Here is a 13,576-nt window from a genome sequence, read left to right on the forward strand (position 1 = left end):
TAGTGAACACCAGGGCCATAGTGAACACCAGGGCCATAGTGAACACCAGGGCCATAGTGAACACCAGGGCCATAGTGAACACCAGGGCCATAGTGACCCTCAGGGCCATTATCTGGTCCACCAGGGCTATAGTGACTACCAGGGCCATAGTGACCATCAGGACCATCACAGTACTCTGCCCATCACAGTACCCTGCCCATCACAGCACCCTGCCCATCACAGTACCCTGCCCATCACAGCACCCTGCCCATCACAGCACCCTGCCCATCACAGTACCCTGCCCATCACAGTACCCTGCCCATCACAGTACCCTGCCCATCACAGCACCCTGCCCATCACAGTACTCTGCCCATCACAGTACCCTGCCCATCACAGCACCCTGCCCATCACAGTACCCTGCCCATCACAGCACCCTGCCCATCACAGTACCCTGCCCATCACAGCACCCTGCCCATCACAGCACCCTGCCCATCACAGTACCCTGCCCATCACAGCACCCTGCCCATCACAGCACCCTACCCATCACCCACCAGGCCCCCTGGCCGACCTGCCCGTCGCTGGCCAGGGTGTGTGGAGGGGGGAAGGGAAGGTAGTAGCCATAAATATACCAGCGATGCAGGAAGGCATTACTGGCCGCCATTGTCCCCGTGAAGGATGACGTTACTAATAAACTTTCCTCCTACACCACTGAGATATTACAGAAGCTGTTGGGCCCCATCTCCCAAGTTATTGTTCCCGGCACTTAAGCTTCGCAACGTTGAATTAAGATTTGCTAGTTGAATTATCATATAAAACTTTGCCAGAGGAGATAAATCATCGAGCATTTTTATACAGATGCAACAGGCTGATATAAATTGCAAGGTTAATATGAAATGGTTTTAGATTTTAAATTTCAATTTCTGGTGTTCCTAAAGAATTAGTATTGAATAAAATTGTTGGTAATTTATTGCACACTAAACTAGCTGGCGTGCCAAGTTAAATATGCTCCATGAAGAATATATGCTGGTATATCATATATATATATTATATATATATATATATATATATATATATATATATATATATATATATATATATATATATATATATATATATATATGTACATGTTATTGAATATGATAAAGGGTAACATAAATTAAGCACGAATAATCGCAAATTTTCTTATGTTTTTCTTTGATTGAAAAATTAACTTTATAAAATAAACTTTGGATTTGGAGTTTTATTGAAGCTTAATCGCCCTAAGAGATGCGTTTCGTTGACTCTTGTGAACATAATGAAAGGTAGACTACTTACAACTGTACAGCAGCCAGTGATTCACCTCACCAGGGGTGAGGTGAATCACCTCACTATGGGCTAATAAGCCCACTTCAGCTTAACAATCTCCTATATTTAACTGATGGTTGGGGCAGTATGTTGTTCTGCCAAACAATCACAGAAAAGGCACTTCTTAACTATCTCCTGGGGCCAGATTCACGAAGCAGTTTCGCAAGTACTTACGAACGTGTACATCTTTCCTCAATCTTTGACGGCTTTGGTTACATTTATTAAACAGTTTACAAGCATTAAAACTTGCCAATCAACTGTTGTTATTGTTATAAACAGCCTCCTGGTGCTTCGGAGCTCATTAACTGTTTAATAATTGGAAACAAAGCCGCCAAAGATTGAGAAAAGATGTACGGGTTCGTAAGTGTTTGCGTAAGTGCTTTCGTGAATCTGACCCCTGGAATGTCAAACAACCAACTACCTTACAAGAGCTTTAAGAGTCCCTGAATCTTGCAGTAACCACCCTGAAGTCATCAACAATTGCTAAGGTGTCCAGCAGCTGGACACCCTCATAAATACTGTCAAACAGTATCCTCCCCCGCGATAGCAACCTGACGATTTAAGTGCGACCTTAGCACACAGCATACATTTAGTAAAAATAAAAACACTAACGGGCTATTCATGCCCGTGCCATCTCTTGGGTGGCTTAATCTTCATCAATCAATGTTATATGTTTCCTTGTGTTCTTGAAGATGACAGAGTGTAACCTGGTGTTAGCTGGTTGTTCGTAGTTGGCTGGGGTAGTTTGATGTGTAATTCCTCCCTATAGTCAAGTCTTATATTGTCCCTATGTCTGTCGATTAGTGTTGTTTGAACATGTCTGGTGATGATCTGGTTGTGTGTGGAGACCAGGTGTACCTTGATGAGAACACATAGGAACACTTGCCGTTTGTGCATTGTTATTCTCCTCCAAAAAGATGTGGTTGTCTTGCCTATATACTAAGATCGTTGTGACTGACAGTCCCCAAGTGAGCATGTGAAAGCTTAGACGACATTCGTCACTTTCAAGACGTTTTCTTTGATGTCAGGAGAGTTCTTTATGGACAAGTTGAGTTATAAGGACGAGTTGCTCTCTTACCTATCTAATAAAACCTCTTGCCTTACCTTAAGTATCTGTCTTGCCTATGTTTTAACATCATGTTCGACTCTCCTGACTTACCTTCATGCTGTCCCTTATACCTTATCCTCCAGCTTTACCCACATACCTCACCACATGGCTCTTCCTTCCCTATTAAAATGACTACCTAAATATCTTTCATGTCATGTTAAACGAGATTAATGAGTCCTGGGGGCGCATGCCTAGCCAGCAACCACCCAATTTATGGGTCCTGAGAACGCATGCCTAGCCAGCAACCACCCAATTTATGGGTCCTGAGAACGCATGCCTAGCCAGCAACCACCCAATTTATGGGTCCTGAGAACGCATGCCTAGCCAGCAACCACCCAATTTATGGGTCCTGAGAACGCATGCCTAGCCAGCAAACACCCAATTAATGGGTCCTGAGAACGCATGCCTAGCCAGCAACCGCCCAATTAATGGGTCCTGAGAACGCATGCCTAGCCAGCAACCGCCCAATTAATGGGTCCTGAGAACGCATGCCTAGCCAGCAACCGCCCAATTAATGGGTCCTGAGAACGCATGCCTAGCCAGCAACCGCCCAATTAATGGGTCCTGAGAACGCATGCCTAGCCAGCAACCGCCCAATTAATGGGTCCTGAGAACGCATGCCTAGCCAGCAAACACCCAATTTATGGGTCCTGAGAACGCATGCCTAGCCAGCAACCGCCCAATTTATGGGTCCTGAGAACGCATGCCTAGCCAGCAACCGCCCAATTTATGGGTCCTGAGAACGCATGCCTAGCCAGCAACCGCCCAATTTATGGGTCCTGAGAACGCATGCCTAGCCAGCAACCGCCCAATTTATGGGTCCTGAGGGCGCATGCCTAGCCAGCAACCGCCCAATTTATGGATCCTGAGAACGCATGCCTAGCCAGCAACCGCCCAATTTATGGGTCCTGAGGGCGCATGCCTAGCCAGCAATCTTCTTAATATTCTGAATACATATCTTTCAAACCAAATAACTTAGTCATTGCCAATAGAACGATAATCCCACTAAATGTCAGTATAATCCGCCCATCCGTTAGGTTATTATTGCCGGGAGATAAACACCAATAACAGGGTAGAATTCTATATCTCTCCTCCCGTTACTAATGGCGGGATAGATACCGGTCCGAACGAACCCGTTATCTATAAGGAGGCGGATACTAACGAGTCCGTTATCAATAAGGATACGGATACTAACGAGCCCGTTATCTATAAGGAGGGATACTAAAGAACCCGTTATCTATAAGGAGGCGGATACTAAAGAGTCCGTTATCTATAAGGAGGCGGATACTAACGAGCCCGTTATCTATAAGGAGGCGGATACTAACGAGTCCGTTATCTATAAGGAGGGATACTAAAGAACCCGTTATCTATAAGGAGGCGGATACTAACGAGTCCGTTATCTAATAGGAGGCGGATACTAACGAGTTCGTTATCTATAAGGAGGCGGATACTAACGAGTCCGTTATCTATAAGGAGGCGGAAACTAACGAGTCCGTTATCTATAAGGAGACGGATACTAACGAGCCCGTTATCTATAAGGAGACGGATACTAACGAGTCCGTTAACTATAAGGAGGCGGATACTAACGAGTCCGTTATCTATAAGGAGGCGGATACTAACGAGTCCGTTATCTATAAGGAGACGAAAACTAACGAGCCCGTTATCTATAAGGAGGCGGATACTAACGAGCCCGTTATCTATAAGGAGGCGGATACTAACGAACCCGTTATCTATAAGGAGACGGATACTAACGAGCCCGTTATCTATAAGGAGACGGATACTAACGAGCCCGTTATCTATAAGGAGACAGATAATAACGAGCCCGTTATCTATAAGAAGACGGAAACTAACGAGCCCGTTATCTATAAGGAGACGGAAACTAACGAGCCCGTTATCTATAAGGAGGCGGATACTAACGAGCCCGTTATCTATAAGGAGGCGGATACTAACGAACCCGTTATCTATAAGGAGACGGATAGTAACGAGCCCGTTATCTATAAGGAGACGGAAACTAACGAGTCCGTTATATGTTCGAAGAGCTCCCGGGTAGTGGGGGGGGGGAGGGGGGCAGGGGAACAAGCAGTAATATATAACTAACAACTTTGCAACCAATAAATGTCTCCCATACGTCACCAGAGCTGCTGGAGTCATATATGGTGGCTGGTGTGAGACTTGTTCATGATAACTGGGGTAGCGTCAGGGTTCGGAACCCTGCCGCCAGGAACCCCTGATCTCAGGGCTCACCCTGGGATAGGGACGGCCGGCCGTCAGGGTGGCACAGGGGAGCCCTAATTTTGGCGCGGAAAGTCCCTGGATTTCCGTAATGGGTGGCGGCCGCCCGGCGGGCGTCCACTATATCAATTACGCCTCACCATCTCAATGGTAAAATTCAACGCTAAATTGGGGCGCGGAGTAAGTGTGGCGGCTGTGATCCATCTAAAGGCTTAGGGAGCAGTGTGAGGAAGATGGGAGCAGTGTGAGGAAGATGGGAGTAGTGTGAGGAAGATGGGAGCAGTGTGAGGAAGATGGGAGTAGTGTGAGGAAGATGGGAGCAGTGTGAGGAAGATGGGAGCAGTGTGAGGAAGATGGGAGCAGTGTGAGGAAGACAGAAGCGTGAGGAAGATGAGGGAATGGATACAACACAATGTCTAACTCGGGATGTACATATCAGTAGGATAAAGTCATCAGTGTTCTCTAAAGTCAGAACACCGTTCCTTTCCCCCCCCCCCACCGTCCCATCCCAAATCCTTATCCTGACCCCTTCCAAGTGCTATATGGTCGTAATGACTTGACGCTTATAGACCTGGAGTCGCTAGAAAATAGCGACTAGAATATATAGAATAGAATATATATATATAGAATATATATATATATATATATATATATATATATATATATATATATATATATATATATATATATATATATATATATATATATATCAGGAAATGTTCACAATGAATACCAATAAAATAAGAGGGCAAGAGTAGAAGGTTGAGAAACAGATGAGCCATATAAAAATGTAAAAAAGCAATCTTTTAGTTTAACAGTGGTGAAATGGTATGAAGTAAAGAAGCAGATTGGAAAACCGATCCTCAATCATAATTTTAAAACCACATATGACAGGCAACCAATAACAGGACTCATTGCATAAAACAACCATAGGAATAAGAAAGGCGGGGTCCGAGAGCTAACACACCATCTATCAGGCACACAAACAGGCGAGTACACACGAACATACACCACACACACAGTCAAAACAAAAGGCTCAGTTGCCATAAATTTAGAGGCATATTTATCGCTCATTCATAAATAACTTGCAAGAAATGTCTATTACCTAGGCTGTGGAAGACGGAGCTCTTCCTGCACTAAATTGGATGCTGGCATATTTCGCACCACCAGCCGCCTTTTCTTTTATTAACAAGTATTTAATTACATTCTCACGCATCTCTCATCGTTTTTTGCCGTGGCGGCGCCGTTACTTATGCACGAAGCCCAAGACGGAGCCAGTCTGGAAAATAATGAAATGGCAAGAAATTCGTTCCAGGAGGAGCATGTGGATCCGCTCGAACATGCGAATATCGCGAGTGAAGCTCCGAGCGCATGCGTCGAGTTCATGCTCTAGTGAATCCACTCATTTAATGAATATTGAATTATTATTTAGCATAAATGGTCTTAATTCTTCCTCTCTCTCTCTCTCATGATATAACGCAACTAAAATTGGTTTCAGCAATAATAAATTAATTGTACATTCATTAATTCTTGCATAAATAAAAATATGAATAATTCAATAACTCTCAACATTGGATGGAACAAATGCAAATCTCTTCAATTGTATTTTTTTGTTCCTAAATGGATAATATTCAATTGTATTCAACGCCAGGCGTTGTGGCGGTGATCTTCCTCACCCTTTAGTCACAGAGAAGGTGGCGCCCTTACCCCCTTAACACATTACCCCTTCACACTTACTGACCATGAGTCTACCTTGAGTTTACAGCGAGTTTACAGTCTACCTTGAGTTTCCAGTTCGTTGCCTCGAGTTTACAATTTGTTAATTAGTTTACCAAGGTTTTACATTGAGTTTACCGTGAGTTTACCATGAGTCGTCCTTGAGTTTACAGTTCGTTGCCTTGAGTTTATAATTCGTTACCTTGAGTTTACAGTGATTCTACCTTGAGTTTACTGTGAGTTTATCTTGAGTCTACCTTAGGTTTACCACGAGTCTACATTGAGTTTACCATGAGACTATCTTGAGTTTACCCTTGAGACTACCTTGAAATTATCCTGTGTTAATCTCAGGTTTATCATAAAGTTACTTTGATTTGTCTCAAGATATCTTTATTTTACTTTATGATTATCCTGAGGTTACCTTACGATTACCTACGAGTTACCTTAGAGCGTTCGAGGATCACTGTCCCTGCGGCCCGCTCTCTAGCTGGCTCCCTTTAGATGTAGTGTTCCCAAGCCAAATAATAATGTTTGTGATTCAGACGAGGAGTCACAATAACGTGGCTGAAGTATGTTGACCAGACCACACACTAGAAGGTGAAGGGACGACGACGTTTCGGTCCGTCCTGGACCATTCTCAAGTCGATTGTGACTTGAGAATGATCCAGGACGGACCGAAACGTCGTCAATTCCTTTATTTTCATATGTGTAGGTTTGGTATTTATGTAAATAATTATAAAAATCCATTCACTGTCACAACAAATTAAAAAAAAATGCAAACTCAAATGACCTTCTCTAAATGATTTAAAACTAAATAATCAAAATATTTAAATATTCCACAGTGTGAAGATAACGCCAGAAATCATTAAAATATTAATGATAACTTTTAAATCTAAAATGATCCTTAAAAGCAAGAAGAATGGTCAAAAGCTTTCCTTTAAAAATAGTTGCAATGGAGCTTACCCCAGAGAATAAAATCAGGGAAGACACCCCGTAATGCGATGCCTGTATCAGAGCTCCAGCCAACTCTATATACTGTGACAGAGTACATTAAAGAGAAAGAGCAGTCCTCTAAAACTAAGTTTTATCAAATACGATCAGGAGCCTTGCCTTTAGTGGGCTTCCCAGTGATGTACTACCTCTGGCAGTGATGTACTACTTCTGGCAGTGATGTACTACTTCTGGCAGTGATGTACTACCTCTGGCAGTGATGTACTACTTCTGGCAGTGATGTACTACCTCTGGCTACCTCAGCCAGTGATGTACTACATCTGGCTACCTCAGGCAGTGATGTACTACCTCTGGCTACCTCAGACAGTGATGTACTACATCTGGCTACCTCAGGCAGTGATGTACTACATCTGGCTACCTCAGGCAGTGATGTACTACCTCTGGCTACCTCAGGCAGTGAAGTACTACCTCAGGCAGTGATGTACTACCTCTGGCTACCTCAGGCAGTGATGTACTACCTCTGGCTACCTCAGGCAGTGATGTACTACATCTGGCTACCTCAGGCAGTGATGTACTACATCTGGCTACCTCAGGCAGTGATGTACTACCTCTGGCTACCTCAGGCAGTGATGTACTACATCTGGCTACCTCAGGCAGTGATGTACTACCTCTGGCTACCTCAGGCAGTGATGTACTACATCTGGCTACCTCAGGCAGTGATGTACTACCTCTGGCTACCTCAGGCAGTGATGTACTACCTCTGGCTACCTCAGGCAGTGATGTACTACATCTGGCTACCTCAGGCAGTGATGTACTACCTCTGGCTACCTCAGGCAGTGATGTACTACATCTGGCTACCTCAGGCAGTGATGTACTACCTCTGGCTACCTCAGGCAGTGATGTACTACATCTGGCTACCTCAGGCAGTGATGTACTACCTCTGGCTACCTCAGGCAGTGATGTACTACCTCTGGCTACCTCAGGCAGTGATGTACTACATCTGGCTACCTCAGGCAGTGATGTACTACATCTGGCTACCTCAGGCAGTGATGTACTACAGTAAGCTGGCATACTTAGGAGCAGCAAATCCATTACAAGTGTGATGAGCCACATACTGCAGTACTATGGGAGTGGGTAATGGACACAGGAATTCCCAAGACATACTGATGAGGAAGATTTAACGACTCTTAGGATATGATACCATCAGCGAGCCATCAATGATTGATGTCGGTTCGCCTGAGACAGCTTCTCGTGCCTCCACGACCAGGCTTGGTGGGTGGGCGTGGTGTAATGGCCTGCGTGACTAAATGCCAACATGATGGAGGCTAAAACCCTCAAGGAAGCATTAACCTAAGTTCTTCGCAAATATATTGCATGTTCCCTGATTTCAGGATGAGGAAGATTAGAGGCGACCTGCCGTCTATTGTTATAGAGTCCTCTTGAGGGGTTCCCGGCGGTGCCCGGGGTATTTTGTCTATCACTTCAACCCTCCCCCCCCCCTCCAATCAACTCCTCTCCCCTCCTTATATACCTTTCCTACTCCCCTTCTCCCCCTTCATCTACCCATTTTCTCCCTTTTCACCCTTAAACGTCGACCAGAAATTTACATTTACATATATAGAAGAGGTACCCGGTACCATTTACATATATAAAAAGGTACATATTTATATTTACATATATAAAAGAGGAGTTAATCCCCTGTTTCCCCCTCTTCCCCGTTCACCCCATCTCTCCCTTGATCCCCTATAGTCCCCATCCCCTCGGTTCCTCTCCTCGTCCCCCCTATTTCCTTCCCCTCTGCTTTCCCATCTTCCCCTTCTCTCAGAAAATCTATTATTAAGTACTGAACCAACCGTATGGGTCTCAGAGAATATATTTATACCACTAAAACCTCTAGGAAAACACAATGTGTTTGTATGAACGTGTATGGTGGTCTCTATAAATGGCTTCGTTATGTCGGTCCCCTACCACAGACCATTCCCCCTGCAAAGTTGGGTGATGCTACGCCCAAGGATCTGTCTGCTAACTTTGGATAGTCACGTTTTCTGTTATAGTATAGAAGAGATGTTGAAGAAGAGATGTAAACATCCACTACCTTGGATGCCTCTACTTTAGCATCCACAACCTTGGATGCCTCTACTTCAGCATCCACAACCTTGGATGCCTCTACTTTAGCATCCACTACCTTGGATGCCTCTACATTAGCATCCACTATCGTGGATGCCTCTACATTAGCATCCACTACCTTGGATGCCTCAACTTTAGCATCCACGACCAAAATAACGGTGCCGACTATAGAGGAATTACTATAGAGGAATTACTATGCCCACATACAAGACCATCAAGACACAACCAGCACGTTTTAAGACCCAATGATAGAGAGCAGATCCCTCTCATTATAGGTCCTGACTGGTGATAGGCGCGTAACGCTTGCTTATAGGTTCCATTAGGGCGCTAATCTAATGGTGTGCGACCATTGTTCCACCAAGAGAATGGACGTATCTTAAGTGTGCCTACAGTCCCGGGTGTTGGTATCGCTGAAGCTGCACTCAACTTGATTGTAAAACCTCTTGAAGAGTTTTAAGTGAGAAGGATGGTGTCAATGGTGGGAGTGAAGGGGGAGGAGAGAGGGGTGTTGATGGTGGCAGTGTTTGGATGGTGTTGATGGTGGTAGTTACAGGTTAGTAGTGGTGTTGGTGGTAATTACAAGGAGTGGTGTTGCTGGTGGTAGTTACAAGGTGTAGTGGTGCTGGTGGCAGTTACAAGGAACACGCTGTTGGCTGATGGAGTGTCTGTGGGGAAGGTGTCACGGCTCAGAGCGAGAACTCTCACTCCTGCTGTTGGTAGCGTCAACGTTAGTGATGGCAGACAGTGGAGCAATAATGTCGCCGCCGACAGCTATCGTAGTGTGACACTGACGGTGTTGTCAGCGGCTGTGGTGGTAAGGGAGGACGATCTAGGAGGCTACGACAGCGGCACCGGACGGAGCCACTGTGTCAGAGAGGTGTGCCGTTAGTGCCAGAGGTTACCAGATGGTATCCCTGTGGCCGGCCGTGTCTGACAAGTCCACCAGACGCGGCTCGCTGTCACACCACCCGCCTCATCACCTCCACAACACGACTTAATTAAAATCATCAAACAGTGATGACTTGTTTTAGGGCTGCGTGTGAGAGCTTATCCATCGATCCGGACGCTCCCAAGAGTTCACTCAAGCTCTTATCTAACAAATCAACTCTTCTTTGGCGCACCATTTATATATTTATGGTAAAGGAGAAGCGAATAATTTTTTCAATATATATATATATATATATATATATATATATATATATATATATATATATATATATATATATATATATTTCTTAAACGAGAGGTACAAGAATGATCAACATGTTAATGATAATTGACCAGTTTCAAAACGCTAGTTATTATACAACCTGCCCTAATATATGGGGCATGAAACTTGAACGTGAAGTCCTGAACTTAACAAGCTCAGCAAAAACTTGATTGGACAACGACGATGCCAGTTGATCAGTTTGACGTCTGGTAACATGAAGATGACATTCCACAGACGCCCCTTGGGTCGAAAGTCCCTTTACCCACAGAGCGACTAATGGGGCCTATATGCCCAGGCGTCCAGGCTCTCTATGACCTGAGCTGAGGACGCGGGGCGGTGTTCAGTGTTGATCCCACTGTGGTAATGTTTAGCAGTGGGTAATGTAGTGGGTACTGTAAGCAGTGGGTACTGTAAGCAGTGGGTACTGTAAGCAGTGGGTACTGTTTAGCAGTGGGTACTGTTTAGCAGTGGGTACTGTTTAGCAGTGGGTACTGTTTAGCAGTGGGTACTGTTTAGCAGTGGGTACTGTTTAGCAGTGGGTACTGTTTAGTAGTGGGTAATGTGAACCATGGGTACTGAAAAGCATGGATACTGCTTTTCTGCAGTGCAGTGGGGGGGGGGGGGTGATTGGCTGTTGGGGGCAGAGGAGAGGGGGGGTGATTGGCTGTTGGGGGCAGAGGAGAGGGGGGGTGATTGGCTGTTGGGGGCAGAGGAGAGGGGGGGGGGGGGGAAGGGGCATCAAATTTACTCTACATAAACATGTATTCATGAGAGACTGAGAACGTGAATGGTGACCTGTGTCCCAATTACCACCCCACAGTAAATTTCCCACCCCACAGCTAACTTACCCACAGCTAACATTTAACTTACCGACAAACATCTTGCTTCTTAATGGATTTAATGAATTTTTAAGCCAAAGCCATGTTGTCCCCAGACACACACATCCAAGTTTAGTATTAATGTGTACCTGAGCATTGTCTAGCCTGTAGAACACACACACACACACAGACACACACACACACACACACACACACATCCATGTTTAGTACCCATTAATGTGTACCTGAACATTGTCTAGCCTGTAGAACACACACACACACACACACATGACGCCATTAATAACAGTTCTGGAAACAGGGAGACTGAGACCCAGCGGAGAAATACATTTATGTCGTGACAAATTGTCCAGCCACAGTCAGCGACAGTCTCAGCAGCAGCGGGAGGACGGCAGCAGTGGCTCAAGGTGAGTGCAAATACCTGGCTCACCACTACTGCATTCCGGCGTCCATCGCTGTTGTCAAACATTCCAGATAACCAACGTTACCGATCCTGGAATGCTAATCCACCCTTGGCTACATCTGCCGGTGGCTTCGTTGGTCATTACACCTCATTGTGTGGGGGATGAGGGGGACGTTCGGAGGCTGTTGTTAGCTGCTACGGTTCATGCTAGTTTTGGGAGTGCGTGTAAATGGTAATTAAAGTATGCGAATCTCAACTGTCGATCATGTTAACTGATGACATTGGTTGGCTCTTTGATAGTTGTACTGAATTATCTGTTACAACTGTTGGCCATGTCTGTTGGCCAAGGCCACGTCTCTTAGACGCCCTGTTGGGCCCGTTTGTTAACTACGTCTTTTAGCGACGTCTGTTCAACGCACATCTTGATCACATTTGCTTACATCATCTCCTGATTGCATCAAAGGATCACGCCATATCGTCAAACAATTTCCAATGATATTATCTCTTGATTGCCTGTGCTGCTCCTATCTCCTCAGACGCATGTAGACTATTTTTCAATTATACCTTCACTCCATTAATTGCATCGGGAGATAAAGTTCATTCATCAGGCCACCTCAATACATCTCTTGGCAATCTATTGAGGTCCGGTCGCAGACTCAATTTAGACCTGTTTAATAAATGCTAGCCTTCATATTTTCCGGTTGACGTAGGCGCACTCCACCACCAAATTATCTTCCTTGTATCTTATGGATGACTATATCGAAAAATTATATACATATTATATATATATATATGATGTAAAGCTGGTGGAGGAACTTTATCCGCCACCGCCGCCAGCTCCAAACTTTAAAAGGAAAAGTAAGGCAGGTTATCCAGGCCAATCAAGAGGCATCATCAGTAGAATTAACATTATGTTAGAAGCATAAGTACCAACATTTCACTAAACCACCGCAAATTATGTAATGGGTACACTATATTGCAACATAGTTATGCAATAGGTACACTCTCCTGCAATACCTACACATAGGAACACTCTCCTGCAATACCTACACATAGGAACACTCTCCTGCAATACCTACACATAGGAACACTCTCCTGCAATACCTACACATAGGAACACTCTTCTGCAATACCTACACATAGGAACACTCTCCTGCAATACCTACACATAGGAACACTCTCCTGCAATACCTACACATAGGAACACTCTCCTGCAATACCTACACATAGGAACACTCTCCTGCAATACCTACACATAGGAACACTCTCCTACAATACCTACACATAGGAACACTCTCCTGCAATACCTATATATATAGTTATTGCAGGAGGTTATGTACCTGTAACAGGTGACGCACAGAGGTACATACTTTTCTCTCATCTCAACACCACTTTTTTTCTAATTGCAAATTCTGCTTCCATGCCCAGGTAAGTTAACGAATTTACGTAAGAGAGATGTATAATTATATTTTAGACATAGTGATTAGCTTATAAGACTATAATTGATGTTTGGCGATGAAATACAAAGGAATTCGTGCATGATTAATTATGTAATATTCGCTACAAAACAATTAAGATATTCAGGTATTTCAACAGTGTATATCATTGATCAGGTAGATTTGGCAACACTGTAACCTGTGCCATGCTTAGTTAATGAACTCTGACACACT

The 13,576-nt window shown here is 44.5% G+C and overlaps 1 protein-coding gene across 1 annotated transcript in view; it reads left to right on the top strand.

The window, feature by feature from the left end:
* Nucleotides 1-7,354, top strand: part of LOC138366829 (uncharacterized) — a 31,034-nt gene extending 23,680 nt beyond the window's left edge. Inside the window, exons 2-3 of the mRNA XM_069328116.1 lie at nt 3,839-4,449; nt 7,222-7,354. Of these exons, the coding sequence (XP_069184217.1) occupies nt 3,839-4,449; nt 7,222-7,354 (744 nt within the window). The remainder of the gene's footprint in view (nt 1-3,838; nt 4,450-7,221) is intronic.
* Nucleotides 7,355-13,576: the final 6,222 nt, after the last annotated feature.

Source organism: Procambarus clarkii, chromosome 20, assembly GCF_040958095.1.
Source record: "Procambarus clarkii isolate CNS0578487 chromosome 20, FALCON_Pclarkii_2.0, whole genome shotgun sequence".
In the NCBI taxonomy this organism is placed as follows: Eukaryota; Metazoa; Arthropoda; class Malacostraca; order Decapoda; family Cambaridae; genus Procambarus; species Procambarus clarkii.